General features: G+C 43.0%; 1 protein-coding gene across 1 annotated transcript; it reads right to left on the bottom strand.

Annotated features, from left to right (window-relative positions):
• Positions 1-5,526: 5,526 nt before the first annotated feature.
• On the bottom strand, positions 5,527-11,947 carry LOC138352520 (uncharacterized). Its single transcript, XM_069305016.1, has 5 exons — positions 11,831-11,947; positions 6,306-6,347; positions 6,150-6,233; positions 5,776-6,069; positions 5,527-5,698 (listed from the first exon to the last, which is right to left on the bottom strand). Exons 2-5 carry the CDS (start codon positions 6,345-6,347, stop codon positions 5,585-5,587), a joined length of 534 nt encoding a protein of 177 aa, XP_069161117.1. The 5' UTR covers positions 11,831-11,947; the 3' UTR covers positions 5,527-5,584.
• Between the last annotated feature and the right edge of the window lie 537 nt (positions 11,948-12,484).

Raw genomic sequence — 12,484 nt, 5'->3', positions numbered from 1 at the left:
AAATCGTCAGGAGGCGCAGAATCAAGAGGGAGGAGATCAAAATATTTGGCCCACGAAGCGGGACCAAACAAGGCTTGATAGGTAGCAGAACTGGAAGGAATCGAGCGAGGGCGGCCGTGACGAGAACGGCGGTGAGAACCCCCAGAGAGAGAGGGGTTAAAAGGCGCAGTAGTAACAACGAGAGAAGGAGCCGCGCCAGGGGACGAGGTAGTCACCACTGGGGGCTTGGGGTTCGACCCAACCACAGAGGAGGGAGGGGAGCCAGGGGAAGGAGTCAGAGAGGCCAAAGGAGGAGCAAGGTCGGGGCCCAATGCAGCGGAGGCTACAGAGCCCGGTCTTCCAATACGGACCGACTCGGGGGCTTGGTCGCCCACCCCACGAGCCTGAAAAGGTAAGCCAGAAACAGCCGAAACAGGGGTTATCATCTTGACGAAATTACGAATTCACTCACGAATGTGCCCCCACACCCACTATGGAGCCACAATTAGAGGCAGGACACCCAACAAGAAGCTATCGCCGATCTTGTCGGGGCCTCCTAGGGGTGCGTCGTGAGTATACGCCCCACAAACGCCACCAAAAACCGACAGTCCGTCGAGATCGGGTTCAGTGACGAAGTGGGGATTGACAATAAAAGGTTCCCCTCGCTCTCGACGTCGGGTACCGCAGTTCTACGGGTGCAAGAGTATGCCTCCTCAAGCACCCGGGCGTCAAAGTAGAAGAAGTCCAAGGGAAGAACCAGAACGAGCAAAAGGTCGGCAGGAAACGGCAAGCAGATAGGAGAAGAGGGGGGAGAAAAACGAAACAGAAGGAAAAGGAAAAGATGCCCAGCAGAATTGGAGAGGACGGCAGCAGGAGCACAAGGCTAGAAAAGGACAGAGGACTGTCCCAAGGAGCATCACACTCCGGCAGCCGCCCACTAAGCCCCCAGACGGCGACAACGAGCTGAGCGGGGAGGGGGCCATACTCGCTTAACCCATGGTCACTTGATGGAGCACCGCCCTGCTCCTTATTGTCCTAGTTGCATTGTCCCTCTTACGGTCGTGCATGTCCTTATTGAATGTCCTGACTTCCAGGACGAGCGTGTGTCTTGCTTTCCGACCGCCCCTCGCGGTCACCTGTCCCTCGATAGAATTCTTGGTGACTCAGATACTTTTGATATCGTTCGCCTTATGCGTTTTTGTTCTCGTATTGGCATCCTTGGTGATATTTAGCGCCCTCTGATTATTTTGCGTATTTGATGGTGCTACATAGCATTCCCGGTTTGGTGCCTTCTTTTGATAATTACTTACTTATTAACCCCTTAACAACCCCCCATATACACTAACACCAATAATAACAACTTTACCACACTACCTTACGTTAAAAAGCCTTGGTCCACTTAGGCAGGATACAAGGTTTACACTAAGAACAAGCTAGGGTAAAGTACTACTGGATAAGCACTGAAGCTGGATGCAGCTTAGGGTAGACACACCACGTGGTACCCTAATACAAAACACAACACTTAGGGGTACCCAAAACACTGGCAAATACTACCCCCAGGTCTCACCAATATTTACTACCAGAGAAGGTACACTTAAAACGCCCCGTACTTAACTTAATGGTACAGGAACTTCAGGTAAGGGAAATAAGTAAGAGGAGAAGGGAGGAGAGTAGGGGTGCAGCCACAGAGTAGGTCTCGTCCCCACGAACGCCAGCCAGAGAAGAATGCTCCTAGCGACCAGCTAGGCCTCCCGCATGTCGTGGTGCCGGTAGGAGCCTAATTGATCGTGCAGCTAAGCACATTAAAGATCTTCCCCTATGCAACGTATTGTTACTTTACAAATGATTAGAAAGTATTAGTAAGCAAAGTTGGTGCCTATGTTATTATTTAATAATCAACCCCCAGCTCAGTCTTTAAATGCTCTTTGAGAAACAATAATAGTCTTACATCTGGCAGGGAAGATACAGACAATGACGCATAGGGTTGCGTTCAGCTATACTAGTTAAGTTTAATAACTCGATTTTGACCTCTGGTTTCCACTAAAGAACCCAGAGTCGTAACAGGGGATTCTCAACGTTGTTCGCGCCCCAGCCGCACTCGCTCGATTCCTTCCCTTGCTGATGCGTATCAGGCCTTGTTTGGTCCTGATTCATGGGTCAAATACTTTGATCTCCTCCCTCTTGATTCTGCGCCTTCTGACGATTTCTCCCTACATCGGCATCTTGTAGATTCCGTGGATGCGTGTGTTACTTTCAACCCCACTCGTCTCGGTACACGTGTTGTTGCTGCTCCTTCTCAGGATGCAGCTCGATTCTCGCTTGGCTGCCTTATCTTGCCTTGGCGAGATCCCTGTTCGGGTCTCAAAGAACGTTCGGATGAATGCAAGAATGTAACAACTCTTGTATATATCTCAAAAAAAAAAAAAAAATATATATATATATATATATATATGCCAGTGTTGGCACTATTCTCCTCCCACCCCATGTTGCAACTGGTGTTCGGAATCTGCAGGATTGCCACGATGATATTCGGCATATCCTTGATGCCCAAGGCCATTCTGTCCTCCAGGTTGACTCGTTTACTCGTCCCCCTCGTGGTCGTCGCCGTCAACCCCTTCGCGTTGTGAAGTTCACCTTTGATGGTAGGACCCTTCCATCCTCTGTCATTCTTGCTGGTGCTAGGTGCTCTGGCCAGGAGTATATTCCCTCTCCTCGACTTTGTAACAAGTGCTGGAGGTTTGGGCATGGTGCCCTCCGCTGCTCTGGGACTGTCTGTCCTTTGTGTGGGGGTGAAGGTCACTAAGTCGGAGTGCACTTCTCCCCAAGCTCGCTGCCTCAACTGCGGTGAGGCCCATCCTACCTTCTCCCATTCCTGTATCCATTACAAGCTTGAAGCGGCCGTCCTCGGCTTGAAGCGCCGGGAGCGTTTATCTTCTTCCGAGGCGAGGCGCCAGGTTCGCCGGCTCCTGCTTTATACTAACGTCTCTTATGCTCGCGTGTTGCGCTCTTCCCCTCCTCGTCCTTCTCTCCTTCCTCAGACTCGCAACCGTTTCCGGCCGTGGGACCCTGATACGCCCACTGCCCCCTCCTCTGTTCCTTTGCGTTCTGTCCCGAGGGGTCCCCCTCCTGGTCCTCTGTCTGGGGTTCCCCTTCCTTCTACCCGGTCTGTCATGTCGCCTGTGTCTTCTTCCTCGTCTCCCTCCGCTCCTCCTTCCCATCCTCTTCTTCCATCTATCGGCTCTCCCCGCCGCCTGTCGGTGCAGGCGGATGTCCATCGCTCTCCTAACGGCCGTCGTGTGTGCTCTCGTTCAGCTTCTGTTGAGACACTGGAATCCGTTGCCCGGTACGTAGTTGCTGGGACACCAGTCTCTTTAAATCAGAAGCGTAAGCCTGGCTCCTCTCCTTCCTCCTCCCTAGCGGGTAAGAAGGCTTTGCTTTCTTCCTCGGCTCCTACTTCTGGCTCTGTTGCTCCTTCCCCTCCCATTTCAGTGATTGCGCCCCCTGTTCCTGCTATGGAGGTTTCTTTGGCCCCTGCTTCCCTTTCGGTTGCTGCTCTTGCTGAGGTGCGCTGCCCTCTTTCTACTCCCCCTCTTCCTGCTGCTGTCCTTGATTGCTCCTCTCCGTTGTCTCATCCTCTTCCTCTGAACCCCGCCCGCCCACCTCTGATCTGTTCCCCCGTTTCCTTCCCTCCGTCTTTGCTCAGTTTAACCATGCCCCCTAAACCTGACTTTGCTGACCCTGATCCCGACCCTGATATTCTTTAACGTGCTCTGTTGCCCTTTCGCATTTGTTTCTTCCTTGTTCTCTGTTTTTGTCCTTTCTCTTCTCGTCGTTGTTCATTCTTCAATGGAACGTTCGAGGTTATTTCGCCAATTTCCTTGAACTCCAAAATCTGATTTCGCGGTTTTCGCCCCTTTGTGTGTCTCCAGGAGCCGATGCTTGGTGCTCGTCCTGGTAGTTTTCATGGCTATTCCTTTCTCTCTCCCCCCCCCCCCCCCAGCCATTGCTGGGGCTTCTAATTCTTCTGCTCTCTTGATTCGTGCTGGTGTTCCCTTTGTTCCTTTACTTTTTCCTTCGCCTCTCCATTGTTCTGCTGCTCGTATCTTTGTGGGGAAATGGTACACAGTTTGTTCCATTTATCTCCCCCTGAGTGTCCCGCTTTCTCTTTCCGATTTGAAACACAACCTAGACTCCTTGCAGGAGCCTGTGCTCCTGCTGGGCGACTTCAATTGTCGTCATTCTCTTTGGGGTGACGTGCTGACGAATATCCGGGGTCGCCTTTTTGTGCCGTTTCTCCTCTCTTCTTCCCTGTGTCTTCTAGCTTCTGGTGAGCCCACTCATTTTGACTCTCGGACTCGCACCCTTTCTTGTCTTGATCTTTCTTTCTGCTCTTCTCTACTTAGATTTCACCTGGCAGGTTCTTGATGACCTCCATAGAAGTGATCATTTCCCCATCCATGTTTCCTTTTTCTCTTTTCGCCCTTCCCTCTTTCCCTTATACGCCCCACAAACGCCACCTTAAGACACCGACAGTCCGTCGAGATTGGGTTCAGTGACGAAAGGGGGATTGACAATAAAAGGTTCCCCTCGCTCTCGACGTCGGGTACTACAGTTCTACGGGTGCAAGAGTATGCCTCCTCAAGCACCCGGGCGTCAAAATAGAAGAAGTCCAAGGGAAGAACCAGAACAAATAAAAGGTCGGCAGGAAACGGCAAGCAGATAGGAGAAGAGGGGGGAGAAAAACGAAACAGAAGGAAAAGGAAAAGGTGCCCAGCAGAATTAGAGAGGACGGCAGCAGGAGCACAAGGCTAGAAAAGGACAGGACTGTCCCAAGGAGCATCACACTCCGGCAGCCGCCCACCAAGCCCCCACACGGCGACAACGAGCTGAGCGGGGAGGGGGACCCAACAAGAAGCTATCGCCGATCTTGCCGGGGCCTCCTAGGGGTGCGTCGTGAGTATATGCCCCACAAACGCCACCTTAAGAAACCGACAGTCCGTCGAGATCGGGTTCAGTGACGAAAGGGGGATTGACAATAAAAGGTTCCCCTCGCTCTCTACGTCGGGTACTACAGTTCTACGGGTGCAAGTTTATGCCTCTTCAAACACCCGGGCGTCAAAATAGAAGAAGTCCAAGGGAAGAACCAGAACGAGCAAAAGGTCAGCAGGAAACGGCAAGCAGATAGGAGAAGAGGGGGGAGAAAAACGAAACAGAAGGAAAAGGAAAAGCAATCCAGCACAATTGGAGAAGAAAGCAGCAGGAGTGCAAGGCCAGAAAAGGACAGGACTGCCCAACGGAGCATCACACTGGCAGCCGTCCACCAAGCCCCCTCACGACGCCAACGGGACGGATGGGGAGGGGGAATGTACCAGAAAGTTATGGGGAGGGAAGAGGTTCAAGAGGAAACTTGAGGACGCTATTGCTTCTAGTAATTTGACGAATAGTAACCAGAGGTATTCCATAGTTACGAGGGAGTCCACTACTTATCAAAGATTTTATTTCACTTTGAATTCAAATCCAAACACTTTCTATTATTAGACAAAACACTTTACCGTTTTAAAGATGTTTATTACAATACTTTGTGCCAATTATCTATAATCCATCTTTAAGCATAGTATCTGGCGGTGGTGGAAGTAACCGTAGTAGTTACTATTTGCGTAATGGTAGTTACTATATCCTGCACAAGTTCTTGTGTAGATACCACAGGGACCGTCTGGATCTGTAATTACAAACATTATTGACGTTTGTGTAATAAATGTAGAGAACACTTGCACAAGTTCAAGACTACATAGTTACCTCGTGAGTGACAGCCACGTGGGTGATGGTCTGCCAGTATTTAACAGTATCTGTTGTGGTGACGAATTGACTGTAGACGGAGACCATTGTGCTCACTGGGTAGACCCCCACCGTAGCCGTCACCAACACTACCGGTGTGGAGGTGACCCTTATCACAGAGGTCACCGTCTGTGGCTGCTGGGGAACAAACTCCCATTGGGTGGTGGTCTGGGTGACTGTCAGGGTGATCGCTGTCTGCTCAGTAACCCAGACGTCAGAGGTTGTAGTCTCCCGCAGGGTGTGGGTCAGGGTAATCTGCAATATTATACATCATTACGAAGTGTTAATGTATATATGACAGGTTGGTTAAGAAGGGTAATGTCATTGTTACCAACCTCAGTGGTGATGGTGGAAGTTGTGGGGGTGACGACTGGCAGGGGCGCATGGGTGCCGTATGGTTGGTACGCCTGACCCTGGATCTGTTGGGGAGCAATTATTAGTGTCCTACAATTTATTTATTATTTGAGAATACGGTATAATATAGTAATTACCTGGGCGATACAACCGAGGAAGAGTAGAGCAAATACCGCCATCTGTACAGAAAAAAAATGCAGTTTTTAATCAAAACTTACAATAGTGTCATTAACCACCATGATCAAAAGTCATCAGATTTACTTTTGAATTTTTAACATAACTGACGTTATAACACCGAGAAGTTCATCAATAACTGACAACGAGAGGCATGTTTGGAATTTGTCACTAGTACAGCAACTTTATTGTCCGGCTTCAAAAATCTTGATTTAACTAAAGATGGTTGGGAAGCTAGTTAGGGGAAGATTATGGGACACCGAGGCGTCCATTAGGCAAGCTATCTAGGTGCTTCAAAATTAGACAATTCTACGAGACTACTGTTAAGCAATTTATGAACTCCCAGGCACACTTTCCACATTAGATATATAAAAGCATGAAACCATGTTTAAAGACTAGTTTATTAAAATTCATAATTTGAATTAGGCAAAGATAAGTATTCAGTTCTATTAATAACTTAACCTGAAGTTAGGTACAAACTAACGTCTCATTTAGATATCGTTAGAGGCCTTGGCAATAACTATTGAATTAGTTATGGTTAACTAGCAGTACCCGGCCACGCGTTGCTGTGGCTCAGCAACCTTACCTGTCAAATTCCCCCTCCCCTTGGCCACCCAACCATTCCCCACTCCATCCCCTCTTCCTTCCCACCATGCCCCACTCCCGTGTCCCTCTGTCCTCCCCACCCTTCTCCATTCCCCCAATCCCAAACTCCTGTCCCCTCATCCCTCGCACCATCTCACTTCTGTCATCATCCCCCACTCTCGTCCGATGCCTTTCCAAATGGTCTGAAGTTCACATAAAATTGGGAACATCAAGTGGTCTGATGTTCATCACTGAAAGTAGTAACAAATTTAATGAAGATGAAAAAATAAAGTATTCGCATGAAATGAGCGGTCAAGTAAACAGACCAATTCCAATGCAATTCATACAAAATTAAATCAAAATACATCAAAATCTAGGAAAATTCAAATTATCAGTGCAATCAGAAACATTGAAATTGAATTTTAACATTTAGTGAAGCATTTGTGTTGTTCTTACATTCAACAGATGGCACTTTTTCCAAGAAAAATTTTACCTGTCATATATGGCATCTATACTTAGGAAATGAACTGTAGGGTAAACATCTCAATTCCCACACAATGTCACAATAACTAATAATTGAAATAAATTGAAATCTATGAAAATAGAATTTATCAATGCAATCCAAAACATTGAAAGGCAATTCTCGACATCCAGTATAGCGTGCCTGTTGCCATTATGTGCAACAGATTGCGCCGTTTTTCAAAAACTATGAAATATGCTTTTACCTGTCACAGGGGCGGTATCTAAATAAAAATATAAATGTTAGTTTGTTCAAAATCTCTACTCTCCGAAAGTTCTTCACAGATTGCCTCTAAATTTTCATACAAAATTTCTTTTGCACCTTTTGCAACATTGCATTCAAATAGGCGTGTGTTTTTATATACACCTACTATATACATGTCTCGTCCATGAGAAAAAAAAAGTTGGAAAAACAGCATGATCTGTAGGATGTAAGAGCAACATGCTGTAATCTGAAAGTTCTTCCACAATTGCTTTGAAATTTTGAAACTACGTTCCATTCTAGTACGTGCGTGTTTTTATAGACTTACTATTTAGATGAAACGCCTGTAACAGGTAAAACAGTTTTTTTTTTTTTTAAAGCGCCATCTGTTGCACGTTAGAGCAACACTACAAAATATGTTTCGATTCCATTTCAATGTTTCCAATTGCATTGATAAATTGAATTTTCGTAGATTTATTTTCATTTTTATTTAATTACTTTGCGTGACGTTGCGTTGGGATTGATCAGAGTTTACCATACCGTTCATTTTGCCAGTAGCTTATTTGTTTCTTTTTTCATTGTTTTTTATTTCTTCTTTTAACTTCATATTTTTTAGTGCAATTGGTGGCGAAATTGAGCCGTGTCTATCTGCGTTTGAATTTAAATAGTTCGTAAGTATAATGTTGGTTTTGAAAACAAGAAAATGGAGAACACGTTTATTTTACAGTTGCAAATGTACAACAGCAATGAATCCACCGGCTACGACGTAACCTGCTCTCTTAACGTTATATCAGAATGATGAATTTGCAAAAACACTGCTCTGAAGTGCATACGTATTACACATGGGATGTCACTAGAAAATCATTTGAACGACAGAAACCAGGAGACCGTCGACCAGGTTGTCGACGGACAACCTGGCATATTCAAATAAACTAAGATAGACAGACTACACTGTGCATCCTAATCAAGATGAATGCTTCTTCACATGCTGTTGGTAAATGTGCCCGGACCAACTTCTTTCCAGCCATTGAGATTTGTCAACAGCGAAACATGCCAATTTCCGTAGTGCATGTCATGCTCCGAATTTATTGAAGAACGACCAACACTGGGATGTATGCATTAATGACGCGTCCAACACGTCACATCCAAATTTAATTCGTGCATTGTTTGCAATCATTGACCACCGGCTTTCCATCTCCAACAGTCATGGGAGAAATAAATCGCACATGGCTGAAAATATTCATCGAATATGAAGGAAAAATCAAATATGAACATCGATTTCACAGTAAAAATCGAAAACGAAGCATTGATAATGATTGAAGATTTGTGCTTAGAAATCACGAACAAAGTTCTAAATCAATTGGAAGTGCGATTACCGACTATCTACTACCGTTTCGTTCGATGTAGAATTGCGTCGTGAACAAGATGAGAACACCAGTGATCCGTTATGTGTGCAATCAAATATTAAGCTAACGCTCTAGCGAAAAAGCATTTACAATCAAATAATTAAAACTGTCAATAAAGAGTTTGGAGACATCTTAGGTGCGCCAGGAGGAACTGTATATCCTTCCCAATTAGATTTATTCCAGCAGGATTTAGATCTCAAAATGTCATAACCCTAGCTCTTGCATCATCCGGAATAGCTACGACATTGTTACCAAGCGGAAGAACTCCTACTTCGAAATTGCTATTGAACATGCAATTCATTGAAATGCCCACGGGCAACATTTCCAGAGCATCCGGCATGGGTAAACAATTGCAGAAATGTAAACCGTTTGGGATGAATGCATAATGGCCCACAAAAAATCGTTACTCTCTATCGATCATTACAAGATTTGCATTGAAACAGACCAATTTGGGAACTTTAATATTTCTTGCAGGAGATTTCAGGCAAACATTACCTGTAATTCCTCGATACAAGTCCGTCGACACTTTAGGAAGCAGTTGGTTATCCAACAATTTTTGAATTCACTATCAGGGATACCATCACGTGTACGGCAATTTAAAATCTGCGTGCCAATTTTCATGTGAAATATCAATCAACTAAAGCTTTACAACTGTACGCGCCTTCTAGTAAAAAAAAAAAAAAAAAATTATAATCAGCAACGTCGTAGAATCAACAATCTTTACAGTACCTTTCATTGGTGAAGAGGTCCTCATTCCTACCATTCCAACATATGTCATTTCAATTTAAGATATTGAAACTTAATTCGACTGTAGTTTGTAATCCCCATCAACAAAGTTCAGGGCCAATCTTCAGAATTGTGCAGTTTATATCTAGACACGGAAGGCTTCTCATAAAGGACAATTATATGTTGCGTTTTCTAGAGTATGTAAACCAGAAAATCTATCTCTACAGATAATGGAACAAGTAAAAATATAGTACACCCACAAGCATTATGAAATTAAACTTGTTAGAAACGTACACTTTTCCATATAACCAGACTGAGCCACAGCAACGAGTGGCGGGTACAGGTAGGAAATATATAAAAAGACACCCATTTGAATGGAATGTGTCAAAATTTGAAAGCAATTGGTGAAGAGGTTTTGAAGATTTCCCCCACATGAAAAAACTGAGAATTTTTTTTTACAGTCACAAACGTGACATCTATATTATGTATACTGAAACCTTCTCTGATGCTAACTAAACGTTTTTTGAAAATTTTCAAAGCAATCTGTGCAGCACTTTCGGCGATTAGAGATTTTGAAGAAACGAACATTTTTTATAAAGATTGTGAACCTTTGAATAATGCCTGCCAATGCTAAATCTATACAAATAAAAATGGAAATGTTTGTTTAAATTCGCTAATCTCCGAGAGTTCTTTACCGATTGCTTTGAAATTTTGACAATGTTGCATTAGAATAGGCGCATCTATATACCAACTATATAGATGCCACCCCTATAACTGGTAAAAACATGCGTTTTTGAAGAATGTCACTATCAGTTACACATAATAGCAGCATTCATGCTACACTAAATATGTCACGAATTGCATTTCAATGTGTCCGATTGCATTGATCAAATTTTTATGGATTTACGAACTTTTTATTTTTAAAATTATTAAATTTAAAGTATTCATTACACCGATATTTAATTTATCTTTTGTGCGACATTGTGTTGGAATTTAGGCGTGTTTACCATACCGTTCATTTTGTAAGTAAAAGTATAGATGCCACACCCGTGACCGGTAAAACTATGCTTTTCTTCACAAACCACCTGTTGAATGCAAGAACACTTGCTATACTAAATATGTTAGTTCCCTCTGTTTCCCATTGCTTTGATAAAGCTTTCATTTAATTTTTAATTTATTTTGTGGGATTTGTGTTGGAATTCAGTGTTTACCATACCGTTTATTTCGCGAGTATAGTTAATTTTTATTTTCTTCATATTTCATTCAACTTATATTTTAGTAATGGGAACATCAGACCATTTGGAAAGGCATCGGACAAGAGTGGGGATGAGGGAATGGTGGGGAGGACAAAGGGACAGGGAAGGTTGCCGAGTCACAGCAACGCATGGCCACGTACTGCTAGTAGTTAAAGCATACTTTGGTATATTAAAAAAAATAAATAAAAAGCTTCAATTCAATTATTAACTGCCGAGGCTATAATTTGTGAAGCGTAATACTATAGAATTTTCATTCAATTAAGGAGTTGAACTTAATATAATGGATATTTGAGGCACAATCATTTTATTAAACAGGCCATCATGAACTGACTAAAGATATTTCAGGTCTTCATAACAAAGGAGATATTTTAGTTACATAATTAAATTACTGAAGGTAATTCCATAAGTATTTTTCTTAAAGCATTACTACTTTATAAATAGATTTCACTTTATGTTGCAGACCAAGTCCGGGGTATAGTCAAGTATACCACGCTTAAAATACTTCATTTTATACATATAAGCCTAGTAGTGGTTAAGCCTAAAATATTCCATTAAACGAATATAATATCACTAAATTTAACGATGTGACGAATCTCCACCTATTAGACGCTTCTACCGTATTCTTTCAACATCACTAATAAGATAACCTGGATAATGTCCTAAGCATACAAATTAATTATTAATAATATACTACTTTTAACCCATAACAATAAAATTAATACGTATTAAACTACCAATTACAATAAAAACTATATCAGTAATAAACTCAATCTTACATTTCACTTAAAACCAACCTTTAACAACACTTAAAGTGTGAGAGAAGGTACCACACAGACAACAGTGGAATGACTGAGGGTTAACGGCGGGCCGGGCACCTCGTTGACTCAACACCAAACACTTTATGGAAAAGGTAGAAAGTTCCCCACAAAAGCTGCCAAGACCACCATAACAGTGCCATCTATTGACTAAACCGTCAGCTACGCTCCCTGTGGAGCAAAATGATGATAAGACTCACTGAGCTTCAGTATTTATTTTAATCATTTTCACTAACTCTCTTTGTTTCTATTTTATAATTATATTAAAATATTAATTTATTTGCAGGCTTTCTATTGTGTTACTGATTATTAGCCAAAATATTAGTTGTGCTTACAATATTTTCTTTTGTCTTATAATATTTGAGAAGTTATTTGATTATGAGTAATTCTAACACCGTAGGCCTAAAAGGTACATATTTACCAACCAAGGTCTACACTTACATATTGAGAAATAACACTGTGGGCTTAAATTAATATTTTTGGAGGTTTGAGCAAAAGCCTAAAATGGGTTTGTATATTTTATTACATTTTATTTTAGTTTTCCTTGTTAACAATAATAATTGTATGAAACAAAATCGTGTGACACACATGGCTCTAATATTTACATGATTTAACAATATGAAATTAGTAATA

The sequence above is a fragment of the Procambarus clarkii genome, chromosome 54, assembly GCF_040958095.1.
Source record: "Procambarus clarkii isolate CNS0578487 chromosome 54, FALCON_Pclarkii_2.0, whole genome shotgun sequence".
NCBI lineage: Eukaryota > Metazoa > Arthropoda > Malacostraca > Decapoda > Cambaridae > Procambarus > Procambarus clarkii.
This window is presented reverse-complemented; position numbering and strand designations above follow the sequence as displayed.